General features: G+C 40.3%; 3 protein-coding genes across 3 annotated transcripts in view; all 3 read right to left on the bottom strand.

The window, feature by feature from the left end:
• LOC129189690 (protocadherin beta-16-like) overlaps positions 1-22,041 on the bottom strand; it is a 97,365-nt gene that overhangs the window by 7,009 nt on the left and 68,315 nt on the right. The window lies entirely within an intron of this gene.
• Positions 761-5,172, bottom strand: LOC129189687 (protocadherin beta-16-like). Its single transcript, XM_054791643.1, has one exon. The coding sequence runs from the start codon at positions 3,228-3,230 to the stop codon at positions 774-776; it is 2,457 nt and encodes an 818-aa protein (XP_054647618.1). The 5' UTR covers positions 3,231-5,172; the 3' UTR covers positions 761-773.
• On the bottom strand, positions 7,608-13,963 carry LOC129189683 (protocadherin beta-16-like). Its single transcript, XM_054791640.1, has one exon. The coding sequence runs from the start codon at positions 11,893-11,895 to the stop codon at positions 9,418-9,420; it is 2,478 nt and encodes an 825-aa protein (XP_054647615.1). The 5' UTR covers positions 11,896-13,963; the 3' UTR covers positions 7,608-9,417.

Genomic DNA, 22,041 nt, shown 5'->3' with positions numbered 1-22,041 from the left:
GGCTTTTTAAACTCCTGTATTAACATGTGTTTTGTGAAATTGCATTGTACCCTGTAAATAAAGACACTTGATTATTTGCACGTGACATTACTACCGGGGAGAATTTTCACCTAAACTTCACTGACAGTGAGCTGGGATTACAAATATTGATAAGCTGGTCCTTGTAGAAGGGGGCGTCATTATTTAACTGAGATTAGCAGTTCTCTGATTTATTTGGTTATACTTGATCCATCAGCTACAATAGCCTTCTCAAGTACACATGAGTGCACATGAGGTCCACAGATTAGTCCCATCACTTAAAAAAAATAAGAGTAAATACAATATACAGTATCCATACAAAGCTTATATTGAGGATAATGACAGGTAAGGGATCAGCTCAGAAATACACAAAAGGAACTTTGATGTCAGGGGTCATGGACTGTAAAATATTGCATGAGAACCTCCGCTACACTAAAGACGGGTCTTTCAGCATGTCAATGACCAAAAACATATGATGAAGAAGTGACTTAAGAAGAAGCACATTCAATCATGACTTCTTCATGTCATGACTTCTTTATTTATGTTTATATTCCCAACAGACACACACACAAACAAAATGAAATTTTGTAAATATTTGTAAGTGCATGGGCAAATTAATAAAATGAGTAGTGGATCAAATAATAAGTTATCGGTATTGTACCTGTACACTAAATGATCACAGTGAAGTTACATCAAAACATCAAGCTTCCACCACCATGTAGAAAAGTACTGAGTCGTCATGACAGGTGAGCATGTTACACAAAAACAGACAAAAACATTTGGAACATGTGACTCACCAAAGTTGACATCTGTGAAAAGTTTCCTGACAGCTGCTTGGTCAGATGCGATGTATCAGCATCGGCTCCATCTACACTCACTAAACTTTGACTCATGTCTTGCATATTCTTCATGTCACTTTTTCTGGAGTCAGAGGTCCTGCACACCTCGTAATTGTACACATGTGGGAGAGTCCCTGTCCCCAAAGTGTCTGAGTAACGTGGTGGATAATATGGAATGACTGGGAGGTTGGAGTGGTACAGGATGCGAGACTGTCTCCACCTGTACACTTTGACTGATATGATAAGCAGCAAGCAGGTGATGAAGAGGAAGGACACCACAGCCAAAGCCAAGACTAAGTAAAAAGTCAGCTTGTCATTGTACTCCTTGTCATGCATGCTAAAGTCAGTGAACTCTGACAGCACTTCAGGGAAGCTGTCTGCCACCGCCACGTTAACAATGACTGTAGCTGAACGAGAGGGCTGCCCATTGTCCTCCACTAGAACAGTCAGTCTTTGCTTAACAGCATCTTTATCAGTGACTTGGCGGACAGTTCTTATTTCTCCATTGTGTAGGCCCACTTCAAACAGCGCCCTGTCTGTGGCTTTGTGCACTTTATAGGAGAGCCAGGCGTTCTGTCCAGAGTCCACATCAACAGCCACCACTTTAGTCACCAGATAGCCCACATCTGCTGAACGAGGCACCATTTCGGCCAGCACTGAACCACCTGTCTGGACCGGATACAGGACCTGGGGGGCGTTGTCGTTCTTGTCCTGGATCAGGATGCAAACCATGGCGACAGAACTCAGAGGAGGGGATCCGCCGTCACGGGCAGTAACGTTAAAGTCAAAGGACTTGATTTGTTCGTAATCAAAGGATCGGACTGCGTGGATGACACCACTCTCTGAATTGACTGAGACAAAAGAAGACACAGCTACTCCATTAATCTCTTTCTCCTCCAGGAAGTAAGACACTCGAGCATTCTGGCCCCAGTCTGCATCACTAGCACTGACAGTAAACACTGAAAAACCAGGAGAGTTGTTCTCTGGTACAGTCTTACTATATTCTGACTGATGGAATCTGGGCGTGTTGTCATTCACGTCAGATATTTTAACATTGATGTTTTTACTAGTAGATAAAGGAGGAGAGCCTTGATCAGACACTGTTATGGTAACATTATATTCAGGAACACTTTCTCTGTCTAAGAAGTTGTCTGTCACTATGGTGTAATAACCTGTTAATGAAGACTCAATTTTGAAAGGGACGTCAGAGTTAATGGAGCACTTGACAACACCGTTGCCATCAGAGTCTTCATCATTTACGTTAAAAACAGCTACAGTTGTACCTGGGGGAGAATCCTCAGGTATAGAATGAGTAAATGACATTAATTTAATTGTAGGGACATTGTCATTCTCATCAATTATACTAACAATAACTTTACATGTATCTGTAAATCCTCCATGATCACTAGCCTGGACATTTAACTCATACGTTTTTGATTTCTCAAAATCTAATTTCCCTTTTATTTTAATTTCTCCTGTTTTAACATTTACATCAAAAAGCTCCTCTGCTTCCTTGGTAATATGAGGACTGGAGTAAGTGACGTCACCATTGAGGCCTGCATCCGCGTCGTTTGCACTAACAGTAGTGATCAACGTTCCTTCAGGTGAATTTTCTCTAACATCTACCTTATAAACAGGCTGGCTGCACACTGGTGCGTTATCGTTTGCATCCAGCACAGTGATTTGAATTCTCGCCGTCCCTGATCTATGTGGCTCACCGCCATCTGAAGCAATTAACATGAGAGTGTGAGTCTCCTCTTTCTCTCTGTCTAAAGGCTTTTGTAAAACCATTTCTATAAACTTTCTTCCATTAGGGTCGCTATTTACTTCCAATTTAAAATTGTCAGAAGGTTTCAAAGAATATCTTTGAATATCATTAATACCAACATCAGGGTCAGCTGCGTTCGCTAGAGAGAAACGAGTCGCAGCTGCAGCATTTTCTGCAATTTTCAAATTAATTTCAGGCTTTGGGAATGACGGACTGTTGTCATTAATGTCTGTGATCTCCACTGTTACACGATAAATCTGGATTGGATTTTCTAAAATGATGTCGAAACTGAAGCTGCAGGGCGTCGTCTTTCCACAAAGCTCTTCTCGGTCGATGCGCTCTTTAATAACAAGTGTGCCTTTGTCTCGTTTTAAATCAACATACTGCCGATCTTCTTTTGTGATAATACGAGCTTTACCTGCGACTAGTCTAGCAACATCCAAGCCCAAATCTCTCGCAATGTTTCCGACAAATGAGCCTTCTGCTTGCTCCTCCGGTATGGAATAGCGAGCCTGTGCAGTCACTGAGCTCAGCTCACAGAAACAAAGAATGACAAACAGTGTGCGCCATCGGCCCCTGACAGCGCTTATCCACATACAATCCATCCTGATGACAAAAATACAAAAAATACGCCGAGAAGATTCCTTCAGAATAAAAGCAAGAGCTCCTCAAACAATAAATCCGAATTAAAAAGGAGAATCCACAAGAAAGATTTCTCTTTAAATGGCGAGCAGACCGTTGTCTTTCTCGACAGTGAAGCTCTAAAAGGAGTAGAAGAGGAGGAACACTGCACTCACCATTTTCACTGCAATTCAACGATGTAGCAAGAGCGGCCCTCAGAGCATTTTCACAGTAGTACACTTTTATATTTATGAACAGTCAAAAAACAATCATCCAGACTCTGAAACTATTACTGATGGATATGCTGGTGAATATAAATTATAAAAATACCGAATTTTACGAAATGACCTTTAAATCAATGCACATCACGCTTATCATTTGTCACAGGATCATATTTTAACTTTTATTTTGAAATGATGAATGGCATACGAAAACAGGTTCGGATTTGCACGAAAAATTCCAAAACGTCAGGACGTTCTCAAAATGCAAACATTGAGGTGAGAAATAGAGCACGATGAATAATTTGTTTTTCAGTTTTTCAACGTGGTATTATGTTTATTTCTATGAATTAAAAGCTAAGGAAGATGACTTTTATCAGTGGTAAACAATCTCGTTTGATGCAACAAATTTAGTATATGGTTTTACTCTCTTTTTTACAATTATAGATTTTAGAGTATTTTATGTTTAATTGAGTGATTTCTTTCGAAACTACCAATTTTACATTTGTTGCTACAAGATGTTATTTCCAAACATAGAAATATTAGCATCTTGGGATACTGACATTGTGAAGAACACATGCATCTGTTAACACTGGATAGAATGATGCAAAGGTGCTGTCTATGGTGCTGAAACCAGTGGTTTTGCGAAATGAACTTTGTACGGCACACCAACAAAACTACGTAAAATCACAATAAGTAAATTCCATATAGTCTATTTTCTGTTTTACTGTCTGTTGTGTTTGGGACTGGTCTCCAGTCTCATGTTTTTAACTTGGCGTGTCTGTCTTGTTGTAATTATGTATGTCACCGCCTCTTTAACATCATGGATAAAAAACAGACTCTTGGCTATTTCTGGCTTTTTAAACTCCTGTATGAGCATGTGTTTTGTGAAATTGCATTGTACCATGTAAATAAATTAATTCAATCTAATCTCATCCAATACAGGATGTGTATATTCTAGACAGATATTATAATCCACATGTCTAGGCAAGACAATTGATTATTTGCACGTGACATTACTACCGGGGAAAATTTTCACCTAAACTTCACTGACAGTAAACTGGGATTACAAATATTGATAAAATGGTCCTTGTAGAAGGGGGCTTCATTATTTAACTGAGATTAGCAGTTCTCTGACTTATTTGGTTATACTTGATCCATCAGCCATCAGCTACAATAGCCTTCTCAAGTACACATGAGTGCACATGAGGTCCACAGATTAGTCCCATCACTTTAAAAAAATAAGAGTAAATACAATATACAGTATCCATACAAAGCTTATATTGAGGATAATGACAGGTAAGGGATCAGCTCAGAAATACACAAAAGGAACTTTGATGTCAGGGGTCATGGACTGTAAAATATTGCATGAGAACCTCCGCTACACTAAAGACGGGTCTTTCAGCATGTCAATGACCAAAAACATATGATGAAGAAGTGACTTAAGAAGAAGCATATTCAATCATGACTTCTTCATGTCATGACTTCTTTATTTATGTTTATATTCCCAAAGGACACACACACAAAATGAAATTTTGTAAATATTTGTAAGTGCATGGGCAAATTTATAAAAGGAGTAGTGGATCAAATAATAAGTTATTGGCACTAAATGATCACAGTGAAGTTACATCAAAACATCAAGCTTCCACCACCATGTAGAGAAGTACTGAGTCGTCATGACAGGTGAGCATGTTACACAAAAACAAACAAAAACATTTGGAACATGTGACTCACCAAAGTTGACATCTGTGAGCAGTTTCCTGACAGCTGCTTGGTCACATGCGGTGTATCAGCATCAGCTCCATCCACACTCACTAAACTTTGACTCATGGCTTCCATATTCTTCATGTCACTTTTTCTGGAGTCAGTGGTCCTGCACACCTCGTAATTGTACACATGTGGGAGAGTCCCTGTCCCCAAAGTGTCTGAGTAACGTGGTGGATAATATGGAATGACTGGGAGGTTGGAGTGGTACAGGATGCGAGACTGTCTCCACCTGTACACTTTGACTGATATGATAAGCAGCAAGCAGGTGATGAAGAGGAAGGAGACCACAGCCAAAGCCAAGACTAAGTAAAAAGTCAGCTTGTCATTGTACTCCTTGTCATGCATGCTAAAGTCAGTGAACTCTGACAGCACTTCAGGGAAGCTGTCTGCCACCGCCACGTTAACAATGACTGTAGCTGAACGAGAGGGCTGCCCGTTGTCCTCCACTAGAACAGTCAGTCTTTGCTTGACAGCATCTTTATCAGTGACTTGGCGGACAGTTCTTATTTCTCCATTGTGTAGGCCCACTTCAAACAACGCCCTGTCTGTGGCTTTGTGCACTTTATAGGAGAGCCAGGCGTTCTGTCCAGAGTCCACATCAACAGCCACCACTTTAGTCACCAGATAGCCCACATCTGCTGAACGAGGCACCATTTCAGCCAACACCGAGCCACCCGTCTGGACCGGGTACAGGACCTGGGGGGCGTTGTCGTTCTGGTCCTGGATCAAGATGCAAACCATGGCCACAGAACTCAGAGGAGGGGATCCGCCGTCACGGGCAGTAACGTTAAAGTCAAAGGACTTGATTTGTTCGTAATCAAAGGAGCGGACTGCCTGGATGACACCGTTCTCTGAATTGACTGAGACAAAAGAAGACACAGCTACTCCATTAATCTCTTTCTCCTCCAGGAAGTAAGACACTCGAGCATTCTGGCCCCAGTCTGCATCACTAGCACTGACAGTAAACACTGAAAAACCAGGAGAGTTGTTCTCTGGTACAGTCTTACTGTATTCTGACTGATGGAATTTGGGTGGGCTGTCATTCACATCAGATATTTTAACGTTGATGTTTTTACTAGTAGACAGAGGAGGAGAGCCTTGGTCAGACACTGTTATGGTAACATTATATTCAGGAACACTTTCTCTGTCTAAGTAGTTGTCTGTCACTATGGTGTAATAACCTGTTAATGAAGACTCAATTTTGAAAGGGACGTCAGAGTTAATGGAGCACTTGACAACACCGTTGCCATCAGAGTCTTCATCATTCACATTAAAAACAGCTACAGTTGTACCTGGGGCAGAATCCTCAGGCATAGAATGAGAAAATGACATTAATTTAATTGTAGGGACATTGTCATTCTCATCAATTATGTTAATAATTACTTTACATGTATCTGTAAATCCTCCATGATCACTTGCATGGACGTTTAACTCGTACGTTTTTGACTTCTCAAAATCTAATTGACCTTTTATTTTAATTTCTCCTGTTTTAACATTTATATCAAAAAGCTGATCCGCCCCTCTGGTGGTACGAGTGGAGTACGTGACGTCACCATTGAGCCCTCCATCAGCGTCATTTGCACTAACAGTAGTGATCAACGTTCCTGCAGGTGAATTTTCTCTAATGTCTACTTTATAAACAGGCTGGCTGCACACTGGTGCGTTATCGTTTGCATCCAGCACAGTGATTTCAATTCTCACCGTCCCTGATCTATGTGGCTCACCGCCATCTGAAGCAATTAACATGAGAGTGTGAGTCTCCTCTTTCTCTCTGTCTAACGGTTTTTGTAAAACCATTTCTATAACCTTTCTTCCATTAGGTTGGTTTTGTATTTCCAACTTTAAATTATCTGAAGGTTTAAGAGTGTATTTCTGAATATCATTAACACCAACATCAGGGTCGTCTGCATTGTCGAGTGAGAAACGGGTGCCCACTGCAGCATTTTCAGCAATTTTCAAATTAATTTCTCTTTGTGGGAAGGAGGGATTATTGTCATTAATGTCTATGACCTCCACTGTTACACGATAAAGCTGGATTGGATTTTCTAAAATGATATCGAAACTGAAGCTGCAGGGCGTCGTCTTTCCACAAAGCTCTTCTCGGTCGATGCGCTCTTTAATAACAAGTGTGCCTTTGTCTCGTTTTAAAGCAACATACTGCCGATCTTCTTTGGTAATAATACGAGCTTTACCTGCTACTAGTCTGGCCACATCCAAACCCAAATCTCTCGCAATGTTCCCAACAAAAGAGCCTTCCGCTTGCTCCTCCGGTATGGAATAGCGAGCCTGTCCAGTCACTGAGCTCAGCTCACAGAAACAAAGAATGACAAACAGTGTGCGCCATGGGCCTCTGATCGGGTTTATCCAAAAACAATCCATACTGATTGGAAAAATACAAAAAAATACACCGTGGAGAGTCCTTCACAATAAAAGCAAACGCTCCTCAAACAATAAATCCGAAAAAACAGGAGGATCCACCACAAAGATATCTCTTCAAACGGCGAGCAGGCCGTCTTTCTCAGCAGTGAAGCTCTAAAAGGAGTTGAAGAGGAGGAACACTGCTCTTACTATTTTCACTGCTATTCAATGACGTATCAACAGCGGCCCTCAGAGCATTTTCACAGTAATACACTTTCATTCAGCATCATCAAAATGATATAATATAAAATGCTAATTAGTTCAATATGAGTCCACTAATTGTCAGTACTAAGTGGATGAATGAACAAATTAGTTCATGAATAATGTTTACATTAAAGTATAATCATGAAGTAATATTTTCAAAAATACTACATGAATAAAAGCACAGATCATCAGACATCACAAATAAAGTTAAAATAATTAATTAACAGAAGATTGTTTTTTTTTACCCAAGCAAAGTAATGTTTCTTTTCATAATGAATACCTATTTTGTTATTTGTTGTTAGCAGAAAAGGCATATATATTTGCTTGTTTATTTCCAACTATGAAACAAGATTTCGATGATATATGTCTTAAGCACTATCTCAAGAAGACTTCAATAATAACTGTTGATATTATTATAATTATATTATATATTTTTTCTCAATACGCCAAAGAGGTGGTAAACGTACCCCATCTTGAAACAAATGTGGTACTGTAATTTTCGTTAACTTAAGTTTTACTTTTTTTACGACAACTTTTTAATTTTGGCAGGTAAGGGCACCAGAACCATGGACAGCAACATGGATCGTGACGCTCTGTACAAGGAGAAATCTTTGAGTTTTGTTCAATTTACTGACATAATATATTCAAGTACATATATTGCGATTCACGACATGTATGTAATAAAATAGAAATATCATTGCCCCTAATTTATTTATATATATATATATATTTTTTTTTTTTTTTTTTTTTTTTACCAATGTTGCTTCATGCTTCAGGCGCTTTCAGCAGAAACAGGAAGTACGATTTGACCTTCTGGAGAACTTTAATACACGGATGGCCTTCAACAAGACACTGGTGTATGAATGTAATTGTAAATCAATGTTTGGTGCTGGTCGGAGAGGCCGTCTAGGAATTGGCAGCCAAAGGCGCTATTATTATTTTACATATTATTCTATTATTAAGACAACACTGCTAAAATAACGAATCGCAAATGAGACAAATTTTTACGCCTACTTTCCGTTTCAACATTCGACCTATTCGCAAAGCACAACCCGAACTGTGTATACTTTTTCCATTTCCAGATTTAAAAAAAACAAACAAACATGGGGACAGCTGAGATAATGGAATCCTGGATGACTTTAAAATAATGCTTTTTGTAGGCTCAGAAAAAGAAATGTCTGAGAAAATGGGGACGTCTGGATAAAATTCTGAATATAACTTGCATTACTCAGATTGTAAAATAAAATGCCCTATATGAATTACTGTTACATAAATAAGAGTGATAATTCCAAGACGTATTATTGCTGCATGGGAAGGTTAGAAAGTTTTTATCATTGATAAAAAAAAGTTGCTTATTTGTTTTAGACAAAGAGGATGTTAACAAGAAGGTTTTAAGCATTTTAAGCAATTGATAAGTATGCTTGTTTATGAAAACTAAATGCACAATAATAAAAAAAATGTAATGCCACTTTCAGAAATGATTGCCATGAATATAGACCCTTTACAATACATTAGATGCATATTTTAGATGCATACTTTAAACTGCAAAGTAATAATCAGACGACTAAACCATAATGGTGAAAGAATGGTAAAATATTTGACTCACCAAAGTTGACATCTGTGAACAGTTTCCTGACAGCTGCTTTGTCACATGCGGTGTATCAGCATCAGCTCCATCCACACTCACTAAACTTTGACTCATGGCTTGCATGTTCTTCATATCACTTTTTCTGGAGTCAGTGGTCCTGCACACCTCGTAATTGTACACATGTTGGAGAGTCCCTGTCCCCAAAGTGTCTGAGTAACGTGGTGGATAATATGGAATGACTGGGAGGTTGGAGTGGTACAGGATGCGAGACTGTCTCCACCTGTACACTTTGACTGATATGATAAGCAGCAAGCAGGTGATGAAGAGGAAGGAGACCACAGCCAAAGCCAAGACTAAGTAAAAAGTCAGCTTGTCATTGTACTCCTTGTCATGCATGCTAAAGTCAGTGAACTCTGACAGCACTTCAGGGAAGCTGTCTGCCACCGCCACGTTAACAATGACTGTAGCTGAACGAGAGGGCTGCCCGTTGTCCTCCACTAGAACAGTCAGTCTTTGCTTGACAGCATCTTTATCAGTGACTTGGCGGACAGTTCTTATTTCTCCATTGTGTAGGCCCACTTCAAACAGCGCCCTGTCTGTGGCTTTGTGCACTTTATAGGAGAGCCAGGCGTTCTGTCCAGAGTCCACATCAACAGCCACCACTTTAGTCACCAGATAGCCCACATCTGCTGAACGAGGCACCATTTCAGCCAGCACCGAGCCACCCGTCTGGACCGGGTACAAGACCTGGGGGGCGTTGTCGTTTTGGTCCTGGATCAGGATGCGGACACTTGCGTTGCTGCTAAGAGGAGGAGAGCCTCCATCTTGCGTTTTGACCATGAATATGAGTTCTTTGATTTGTTCATAGTCGTATGAACGAACTGCACTAATGGCTCCACTCTCTGCATTAACAGACACAAATTCAGAAACTGGCGTTCCTCCAATTTCGCTCTCTTCCAACATGTAAGAGACATGAGCGTTCTGGTTTTCATCTGCGTCTTTAGCAGTGACTCTAAGCACAGAAGCACCTGGAGAGTTGTTTTCGGCAATGGTCGCAGAATAAAAGTTGACCGGAAACGCAGGAGCATTATCATTCACGTCCGAAATCTTCAAATTAAAAGTCCTTTTACTAGAGAGGGGAGGTGAGCCAGCATCTGAAGCAACAACGGTGATGTTATATTCTGGCACACTTTCACGATCCAAATCAGCATCAGTCATCAATGCAAAATAATTTCTCACATTGGATTTGATACTAAATGGAACACGGCCCTCAATCTCGCACTTGACATGACCATTTTCACCAGAATCTAGGTCTTTAACATTAATGATACCAATAGTGGTACCGGCGGGGGAATCTTCTGACACAGGACTAGTGAAGGACATGACATTTATGACTGGAACATTATCATTTAAATCTATTACTTCTATTTCCACTTTAGCAGAGTCAGCAAGTCCACCTTGATCTTTAGCTTCAACCATGAATTCGATTGTTTTTTCTTTTTCATAATCTATTTGTTTTGCCACAGATATACACCCTGTTTCTTCGTCTATATGAAATAAATCTGCTATTCCTGCATTTGATTTTGAAAACGAGTATGTTACTTTTCCATTTGATCCGCTATCTGCGTCAGTGGCATTTACAGTTATAACGTGAGTGCCTTTTGCTGCATTTTCAACCACTTTAGCTTTATAAATTGTTCGATTAAAGGCAGGAGCATTATCATTAATATCTAGGATGTTAATATTTATATTCACTGTACCTGATCTTTGTGGATTTCCACCATCTACGGCCACTAATTTTAAAGAGAGTCGCGGCAGTTCTTCTCTGTCTAATCCTTTCTGAAGCACCATTTCAGCATATTTACCGCCTCCAGGACTGACGTGTTCCTTTAAAACAAAATTATCACTCGGAGTCAAAATGTAGCTCTGCAGACCGTTTGCACCCACATCAGCGTCGTGTGCACTCTCCAAAACAAAACGAGATCCAAGAGCAGCAGACTCACTTATTTCAAACTTCAAATGACTATTTTTAAAAGTGGGAGCGTTGTCGTTGACGTCCAACACTTCGATGGTCACAGGATGCAATTCCATGGGGTTTTCCAGCAAAATCTCAAAGGTGAAGCTGCACGGCGTCACGTCTCCACACAGCTGCTCTCGATCTATCCTCTCATGGACGACCAGAAGCCCTTTGTCCGCCTTCAGCTCGGCGTACTGGACGTTCTCACCGGTCACGATGCGGGCCCGCCCGGAACGGAGTCTTTTCAGATCCAAACCGAGATCTTGGGCCACATTGCCGACGAGCGAACCTTTTTTCAGCTCCTCTGGGATTGAATAGCGGATTTGTGCCTCCGTTCCATGTTGGAAAAAACATAAAAAGACAAAGAGGCAGGCCGCCCTTGGCCAAAACCATCGCCATTTTCTCCCTGCACTGCAATGGCCATCTTTAAACTCCATGCGAAAAAGAAATCTAATAAACGACCCTATGAAATAAATACTTTGGAGACACAGTCATTCAGAGGAGCGTTATTTTAGCTCAGTGGTTATACGTTGTTGACAGAAGAAGCTCCTCTGCTAAATGACAGTGACGGAAGAGGGAGCTGCACTGCATCACACAATACTAACACATTCATTTGCCATGCAATAGCGTCCCTTAGAGGTTGATATGTGAAATTGGTCCAGCTATGCAAAAAATGATTATGACAACAAATGTCTCTGAACATCACAAGTCCTCTTTATTACAGTAATAGTAATAATGTTTTTTAAAATGAAGTATACAAATACAGCACTATGTGTTGTTTTACAAATTGTAATTTACACAAATCTTTACCCAAACTGTGCAACTCTGTGATAGAAGTAGGAAAAATAGCAAATTACACTTATGGAAGAACGTAAAATAGATAGTGCTATTTGAACTGTACTTCAGCACCATGGACAGAGATAGAACAATCACTGTTCACCATCAGACCCCAGGGCAGACCGAGAAAACGCTGGAGGGATTATGTCTTACAGCTGGCCTGGGAACGCCTTGGTGTTCTCCCGGTGGAACTGGGAGAGGTGGCTGGAGACCGGGAAGTCTGGACTTCCCTACTGAGACTGCTGCCCCCGCCACCCGGACCAGATAAAAATGGATGGATGGATGTTCACTGTCAGTAAAAGTAGCCTGATAGTTCTGTGTTGTAATGAAATCTTTCCATTTCTAATTATAGTACATAGACACGTGATACATATCTGTTCACTTTTATCAAGACTTTTCAGCAGATTCCTACATGGACACAGCATTGACACGGACACTTTTTAAGTGGCCCTGATTACTTTGAACTCTTGGAGACTCACTCAACCTCTTGAAGACATGAACTGACACTTGATGATAACAAGTAGGCCTACAATACTCACCGTTAAATGGTGGCTGCTTAAACTGATAAAATTATAGAGGCCTACTGGACTCCAATACTGTACTACACATACAGGGACATAGCTACAAAAGCAATAACAAAACTGAAGCAGTGAACCAACATCAATTGAAGAGTCAAATGTATTTAGGGTGCTCTAAATTAGATGCAATTATTTGAATATGGAGTCCATCTGAGGATCCAAGCAAGATTTCATCTCGTGGGGTATTTGAATGAAACGAAATACAACTACAACAGAATAACTTGAAAGCATGGGGCAAACAACTGTAAAACATATAGACAAGAACCTCCTCAGAACATGAGGATGGGTATTTCAGAACGACATTAACCAATCAAATACATCCAAGTAAATTTTGGAGGGGCTATATCCCAAAAATTCTTTGTGTAATTGTTGATATTCAACCCATCTGTTAAAATAACAACAAAAAACAATGAATCACACAGTTATTTTACAACAGTATTTCTTCAGAAACCGACACTTACAGTATATACAGTATAGAATAAAATGCTCAGTATGTTCAAGTTACTTCAAGCAAAATGTAGAGCTACAAAGCATTTGCCCCCTTACTGTTTTTTTTTTTTGCTTTGATTTAACACAACTACCAAGAAGGGGCCATGGTAGGGGCCATGGTAGTTCTAGTGTTAATTGATTAAAGAAAACAAATTATACAAACCTATATCACACTATGTGAAAAAGTAATTATCCCCCTTGTTAAATCATGAGGTACCTGTGGTAAATCTCATTTTTTAGAGATCAGAGTTTAATTTTACTGACCACACCCAGATTTAATGCCTGACATTTCAAATCAAGAGGTCACTGACGTAGAACTGCAGACCTGCAAAAATGACCCAAAGAGTGCGGCAACGACTCATCCAGGAAGTCCCAAAAGAACCCACAACAAAATTTAGCAAAATGTTGTGTGTACTTGGATTATTTGTGTGGCCTAATATTTAAGTCTGAAACATTTAACTGTGCCAAACAAAAAAATACAAAATCATGAAGAGGGCCAATACTATTTCAGATTACACACAGCTGGAGTTAATATGTCTGCACATATTTCCTTAAAACTGTGAACATTATCAGACACAAAAAACAGAAAGTGTGGGAAAATATTTGACTCACCAAAGTTGACATCTGTGAACAGCTTCCTGACGACTGTTTAGTCACATGCAATGTGTCAGCATCAGCTCCATCCACACTTACTAAACTTTGACTCATGGCTTCCATATTCTTCATGTCACTTTTTCTGGAGTCAGTGGTCCTGCACACCTCGTAATTGTACACATGTTGGAGAGTCCCTGTCCCCAAAGTGTCTGAGTAACGTGGTGGATAATATGGAATGACTGGGAGGTTGGAGTGGTACAGGATGCGAGACTGTCTCCACCTGTACACTTTGACTGATATGATAAGCAGCAAGCAGGTGATGAAGAGGAAGGAGACCACAGCCAAAGCCAAGACTGAGTAAAAAGTCAGCTTGTCATTGTACTCCTTGTCATGCATGCTAAAGTCAGTGAACTCTGACAGCACTTCAGGGAAGCTGTCTGCCACCGCCACGTTAACAATGACTGTAGCTGAACGAGAGGGCTGCCCGTTGTCCTCCACTAGAACAGTCAGTCTTTGCTTGACAGCATCTTTATCAGTGACTTGGCGGACAGTTCTTATTTCTCCATTGTGTAGGCCCACTTCAAACAGCGCCCTGTCTGTGGCTTTGTGCACTTTATAGGAGAGCCAGGCGTTCTGTCCAGAGTCCACATCAACAGCCACCACTTTAGTCACCAGATAGCCCACATCTGCTGAACGAGGCACCATTTCAGCCAGCACTGAGCCACCTGTCTGGACCGGGTACAGGACCTGGGGGGTGTTGTCATTCTGGTCCTGGATTATGATGCGAACGCTCACGTTGCTGCTGAAAGGAGGGGCGCCACCATCTTGCGCTTTGACCATGAATATGAGTTCTTTGATTTGTTCATAGTCGTATGAACGAACTGCACTAATGACTCCACTCTCTGCATTAACAGACACAAATTCAGTCACGGGAGTTCCTCCAATTTTCTGCTCCGCCAACATGTAAGAGACATGAGCGTGCTGGTTTTCATCTGCGTCTTTAGCAGTGACTCTAAGCACAGAAGCACCTGGAGAGTTGTTTTCTGCAATGGTCGCAGTATAAAAGCTGACCGGAAACACGGGAGGATTATCATTCACGTCTGAAACCTTCAAAATAAAAGTCCTTTTACTAGACAGAGGAGGTGAGCCAGCATCTGACGCAACAACTGTAATGTTGTATTCTGGCACACTTTCACAATCCAAGTCAGCATCAGTCATCAATGCAAAATAATTTCTCACGTCGGATTTTATCCTAAATGGAACACGGCCCTCAATCTCGCACTTGACATGACCATTTTCACCAGAATCTAGGTCTTTAACATTAATGATACCAATAGTGGTACCAGTGGGGGAATCTTCTGACACAGCACTAGTAAAGGACATTACATTTATGACGGGAACATTATCATTTAAATCTATTACTTCTATTTCCACTTTAGCAGAGTCAGCCAGCGTACCTTGATCTTTAGCTTCAACCATAAACTGTATTGTTTTTTCTTTTTCATAATCTATTTGTTTTGCTACAGATATACATCCTGTTTCCTCGTCTATCCGAAATAAATCTGCTATTGCTGCTTTTGATTTTGAAAACGAGTATGTTACTTTTCCATTTGATCCGCTATCTGCGTCAGTGGCATTTACAGTTAGAACGTGAGTGCCTTTTGCTGCATTTTCAGCCACTTTAGCTTTATAGATTGTTTGATTAAAGACGGGAGCATTGTCATTCGCATCTTGAATGTTAATATTTATATTTATTGTACCTGATCTTTGTGGATTTCCACCATCTACGGCCACTAATTTTAAAGAGAGTCGCGGCAGTTCTTCTCTGTCTAATCCTTTCTGAAGCACCATTTCAGCATATTTACCGCCTCCAGGACTGACGTGTTCCTTTAAAACAAAATGATCGCTTGGAGTTAAAATGTAGCTCTGCAGACCGTTTGCACCCACATCAGCATCGTGTGCACTCTCCAAAACAAAACGAGAGCCAAGAGCAACGGCTTCGCTTATTTCAAATTGTAAATTACTATTTTCAAAGGTGGGAGCGTTGTCGTTGACGTCCAACACTTCGATGGTCATAGGATGCAATTCCATGGGGTTTTCCAGTAAGATCTCAAAGGTAAAGCTGCACGGCGTCACGTCTCCACACAGCTGCTCTCGATCTATCCTCTCATGGACGACCAGAAGCCCTTTGTCCGCCTTCAGCTCGGCGTACTGGACGTTCTCCCCGGTCACGATGCGGGCCCGCCCGGAACGGAGTCTTTTCAGATCCAAACCGAGATCTTGGGCCACATTGCCGACGAGCGACCCTTTTTTCATCTCTTCTGGGATTGAATAGCGAATTTGTCCCTCCGTTCCATGTAGGAAAAAACACAAAAAGACAAAGAGGCAGGCCGTCCTTGGCCAAAACCATCGCCATCTTCCTCCTCCACTTGGATTATTTTTCGACTCCATATGGAAAACAATCTATTCATAGAGGACGAGCCTATCAAATAATACTTTGAATCATAGCGTCAGAAGCAATCAGATGATCGGTATTTGAGCTCCTCCGTTACATGTTGTTCACATGAAGCTCTGTTCTTCTCAATGGAGGTGACAGAGAAGCGCACTGCACTGCATCACACAACACTAGCATTCATTTGCCATGCAACAGCGTCCCTTAGAGGTTGATATGTAAAGTTCCTCCAGTTAGACCGAAATAATCAAGACAACAAATGTCTCTCCATGCACTGCCACTATAATAATTACATTACAATCATAAAAAAATGGATTAAAAAAATGAATAAACAACGTATTTAATTTATTTGTCATTTTCAATCACACAGTCAATACAATTATTTACTGGGAGTAGTAGAAATTGTAAATACTGATTGTCAAAGAACTGCAAAAAGTAAATAATGCTATGAATTTTATACTGTTCAATTCCCAAGTCAACAAGCAAGCTGTGCTTCAGGACCATGGACAGAGGAAGAGCAACACAAAGACCTAACTTTTCATTGTGCCACACATACAGTAACAGTAACATTACAGATGCATGGTATTCTAATATTGTTACATGATTCATTGCTGGCTGCTGTCTCTAGTTCCTGCAGATTTCGAAATGCAACTTAGTTGATATGTATAAAGCAGTGACACATGCATTATGCCACACTAGTAACTTAGGCCAAATAGTATGTAATGTAATGGCAAGTGGTCCTGAACATGTTATAATTCTGAACATGTTATTGTCATTCAACCCTTCTGAGTCATGATTTACAATAAAAAAAACAAAAAAACAAAGCACTTGTAATTGTTTAAAGTGATGCAAAGTGAGAGTATGTTGACGTGGAAAAATAATGGACCTGTATGATGAATTTGATTATACAACAAATATCCATCCATCCATCCATATTTTATGCCGCTTATCATCACTAGTGTCGTGGGTATGCTGGAGCCTATCCCAACTGGCTTACAACGACAATGAAATATAGGCAGAAAAATAATTCCAGAACTGAAATATGCTCCACTCCTCTCACCTTGCAAGATAGTTATGTCAGGTGAGGGATCAGCTCATGTTTACAGGAGAAACGTGAATAAAATGGGTTATATACTGCAAAACACTGAAGCCAAAGCAAAAAGCCAACGATAATATTAAACATGGGACTTCCAACAATGACAAAAAGACTGTGCAAAGCAAAAGAAGGAGCTCATTAGGGCCATGGAGTAGCCCAGCTGCAGTTCCCAGAACTTAATGCAATTTAAATCCTGTGGTATCAAGCTTTGAGCTGCAAAGTAGACAATCACGTAACATCAGTCATGTGCAGAAGATGTTGACCAACACCCTCTTGAGAGTTTTGCAAAGCTGGTGAACAACTACAATAAAACATCAACAAAGGCGTCTCCATACCATTTACAAAGACATGTTTTGCTAGGGGATGAAATTATTATTTCAACACTGTATTTCTTGAAGGATTTATACTCTTTGTACATTTTAAAATGTACACATCAGAGGTAGGCTACTTCATAATGTCAACCTTCTAGCACCATAGGAATGAATGGTACAAGCCCCCCGACAGCTGTGTAAGTTGTCAGATACAAAACAAAATAAATAGAAATACATGTGACTCACCAAAGTTGACATCTGTGAACGGTTTCCTGACAGCTGCTTGGTCACATGTGACGTATCAGCATCAGCTCCATCCACACTCACTAAACTTTGACTCATGTCTTTCATATTCTTCATGTCACTCATGTCACTTTTTCTGGAGTCAGTGGTCCTGCACACCTCGTAATTGTACACGTGTGGGAGAGTCCCTGTCCCCAAAGTGTCTGAGTAACGTGGTGGATAATATGGAATGACTGGGAGGTTGGAGTGGTACAGGATGCGAGACTGTCTCCACCTGTACACTTTGACTGATATGATAAGCAGCAAGCAGGTGATGAAGAGGAAGGAGACCACAGCCAAAGCCAAGACTAAGTAAAAAGTCAGCTTGTCATTGTACTCCTTGTCATGCATGCTAAAGTCAGTGAACTCTGACAGCACTTCAGGGAAGCTGTCTGCCACCGCCACGTTAACAATGACTGTAGCTGAGCGAGAGGGCTGCCCGTTGTCCTCCACTAGAACAGTCAGTCTTTGCTTGACAGCATCTTTATCAGTGACTTGGCGGACAGTTCTTATTTCTCCATTGTGTAGGCCCACTTCAAACAGCGCCCTGTCTGTGGCTTTGTGCACTTTATAGGAGAGCCAGGCGTTCTGTCCAGAGTCCACATCAACAGCCACCACTTTAGTCACCAGATAGCCCACATCTGCTGAACGAGGCACCATTTCAGCCAGCACCGAGCCACCTGTCTGGACCGGGTAGAGGACCTGGGGGGCGTTGTCGTTCTGATCCTGGATCAGGATGTGAAATGTGGCCACAGAATTCAAAGGAGGGGATCCGCCGTCACAAGCAGTAACATTAAAGTCAAAGGACTTGATTTGTTCGTAATCAAAGGATCGGACTGCGTGGATGACACCGTTCTCTGAATTGACTGAGACAAAGGAAGACACAGCTACTCCATTAATCTCTTTCTCCTCCAGGAAGTAAGACACTCGAGCATTCTGGCCCCAGTCTGCATCACTAGCACTGACAGTAAACACTGAAAAACCAGGAGAGTTGTTCTCTGGTACAGTCTTACTGTATTCTGACTGATGGAATTTGGGTGGGCTGTCATTCACGTCAGATATTTTAATGTTGATGTTTTTACTAGTAGATAAAGGAGGAGAGCCTTGGTCAGACACTGTTATGGTAACATTATATTCAGGAACACTTTCTCTGTCTAAGAAGTTGTCTGTCACTATGGTGTAATAACCTGTTAATGAAGACTCAATTTTGAAAGGGACGTCAGAGTTAATGGAGCACTTGACAACACCGTTGCCATCAGAGTCTTCATCATTCACGTTAAAAACAGCTACAGTTGTACCTGGGGGAGAATCCTCAGGTATGGACTGAGAAAAGGACAAAAGTTCTATTGTAGGGACATTGTCATTCTCATCAATTATGTTAACAATTACTTTACATGTATCTGTATATCCTCCATGATCACTAGCCTGGACATTAAACTCATAAATCTTTATTTTCTCAAAATCAATTCTACCAGAAATTTTAATCTCTCCTGTTTTAACATTTACGTGAAACATCTGCTCCGCCTCTTTGGTAATATGGGCACTGGAGTAAGTGACGTCACCATTGAGGCCTGCATCAGCGTCATTTGCACTAACAGAAGTGATCAACGTTCCTTCAGGTGAATTTTCACGAACATCTACTTTATAAACAGGCTGGCTGCACACTGGTGCGTTATCGTTTGCATCCAGCACAGTGATATGAATTCTCACCGTCCCTGATCTATGTGGCTCACCACCATCTGAAGCAATCAGCATGAGAATGTGAGTCTCCTCTTTCTCTCGGTCTAAAGGTTTCTGTAAAACCATTTCTATAACATTTTTTCCGTTTGACTGGCTTTGTATAACTAATTGAAAAATATCTGAAGGTTTCAGAGTATATTTCTGAATATCATTAATGCCAACATCGGGGTCGGCTGCATTTACTAGAGAAAAACGAGTTCCTGGTGCGACACTTTCAGCTATTTTTAAATTAATTTCAGTCTTTAGGAAGGAGGGACTGTTGTCATTTATGTCCGTGACCTCCACTGTTACGCGATAAAGCTGGATTGGATTTTCTAAAATGATGTCGAAACTGAAGCTGCAGGGCGTCGTCTTTCCACAAAGCTCTTCTCGGTCGATGCGCTCTTTAATAACAAGTATGCCTTTGTCCCGCTTTAAATCAACATACTGCCGTCCTCCTTTCGTGATAATACGAGCTTTACCTGCTACTAGTGTGGTCACATCCAAACCCAAATCTCTCGCAATGTTTCCAACAAAAGAGCCTTCTGCTTGCTCCTCCGGTATGGAATAGCGAGCCTGTCCAGTCACTGGGCTCAGCTCACACAAACAAAGAACGATAAACAGTGTAAGCCATCGGCGTCTGAGAGCGCTTATCCACATACGAGCCATCTTCAAAACAAAAATTAGGCGGAGAAGGTTCCTTCAGAATAAAAGCCAGCGCTCCTCAAACAATAAATCCGAAATAAACAGGATGAGCCACAAGAAAGAACTCTCTTCAAATGAGGAGCAGATCGACCGTCGTCTTTCTCAGCAGTGAAGCTCTTAAAAGAGGAGGACCACTGCACTTGAATATTTTCGCCATTATTCAATAACGTATCAACAGCGGCCCTCAGAGCAATTTCACAGTAGTACACTTGCTTTTACTGTATAGACGCAAAAATATTACTGATGCAACTCGTAAATATCAATATTAAATAGCTAAAATAACGAAATATTTCTTAAAGTATTAAACATAATAATCTATCAATTTACAAAGCGATAATATTTCATATCATATTTGAACATTTATTTTGAAATTATGTTGACATGTACAGTATGTTGAAAAAAAGGTAATGGAATGGTTTAAATTTAATTCGGCATGCACACTAGGTTACATTTGAGTACTTCACGTTTACAATTCACAATTCAATATGCCCGAAAAGAAGTATAGGAAAAAGCAACGCCTTTATACCCTTTGCCCTTTCACAGCAATTAATACATTTGTATGACTTCCTGTATTTAACATGCACCCTTTACCAATTGTTTTAATCTTAAAAGAAAATGATACGGATGTTTAATAATGTGTAAAAGAAGAGTTAATGGTTTATAGATTGTTATTACAGCTATCAAAATACGGTATACAGCATAGACATTCATAAATAAAAAATATAATATAATAAAATACATAAACAAGTAAATAACACATATTATAGTTAACAGAAACATTGTTCGATGATGAGTGAATCCAGAATATTTAAATACTTTCAGTAATCATATTTGAAGAATAAGTACAGTAAGCACAAGTAATATTATATGTATCCTGTGGTTCAGGATTCTTCTTCCTGTTTGTCAACATCAACTTCTTGTACTGATTCTTGAAATAATTCATGTTTGTACATTGTTTAGGTTCTTTGTTCAATCTCTTCCATAATTTATTTCCACATACAGAACATATTTGATGCTGAAGGTTTTTTTGTGTTATAGACGCGTGTTTTAAGTTTCATTTTTGTTGACAAAAATAGTTGTACATTATTGCATTGCAGGGTATTGTTCGCTTTGTGCATACTTTTAGGTGTTTGAAAATATACCAGACACATACATTTTAATAATTGTTATTTCAGGAATAAAGGGTTTGTGTGTTCTTTATAACCAGTTTTGTGGAATACAATTAGTGACTGGAGTGCACACTTGGTCGTTATTTCTCCAAATCCCCGTACAATAGTTTATATGGTGACACGAGAGAACAACAGACTCTATGGAGTGATTGAGGGGCCAGAACAAATTTTGCTTTGTTGAGAACCGAAGTGTTTCTTGACAATTTTTAAGTGTTTCTTGACAATTTATGTTGTATATTTTTTAATATGACATTTTGACGTCTCTTATATCACCTAGAAATAGAAACTGGCAAATTTGTAGGCACTAAACGATAAGGCTAGGGGGAAAAAAGGAGAAATTAGTGAGACAGA

Source organism: Dunckerocampus dactyliophorus, chromosome 11, assembly GCF_027744805.1.
Source record: "Dunckerocampus dactyliophorus isolate RoL2022-P2 chromosome 11, RoL_Ddac_1.1, whole genome shotgun sequence".
In the NCBI taxonomy this organism is placed as follows: Eukaryota; Metazoa; Chordata; class Actinopteri; order Syngnathiformes; family Syngnathidae; genus Dunckerocampus; species Dunckerocampus dactyliophorus.
Note: the sequence above shows the minus strand (reverse complement) of the source record. Positions and strands in the feature narration are given on the sequence as shown.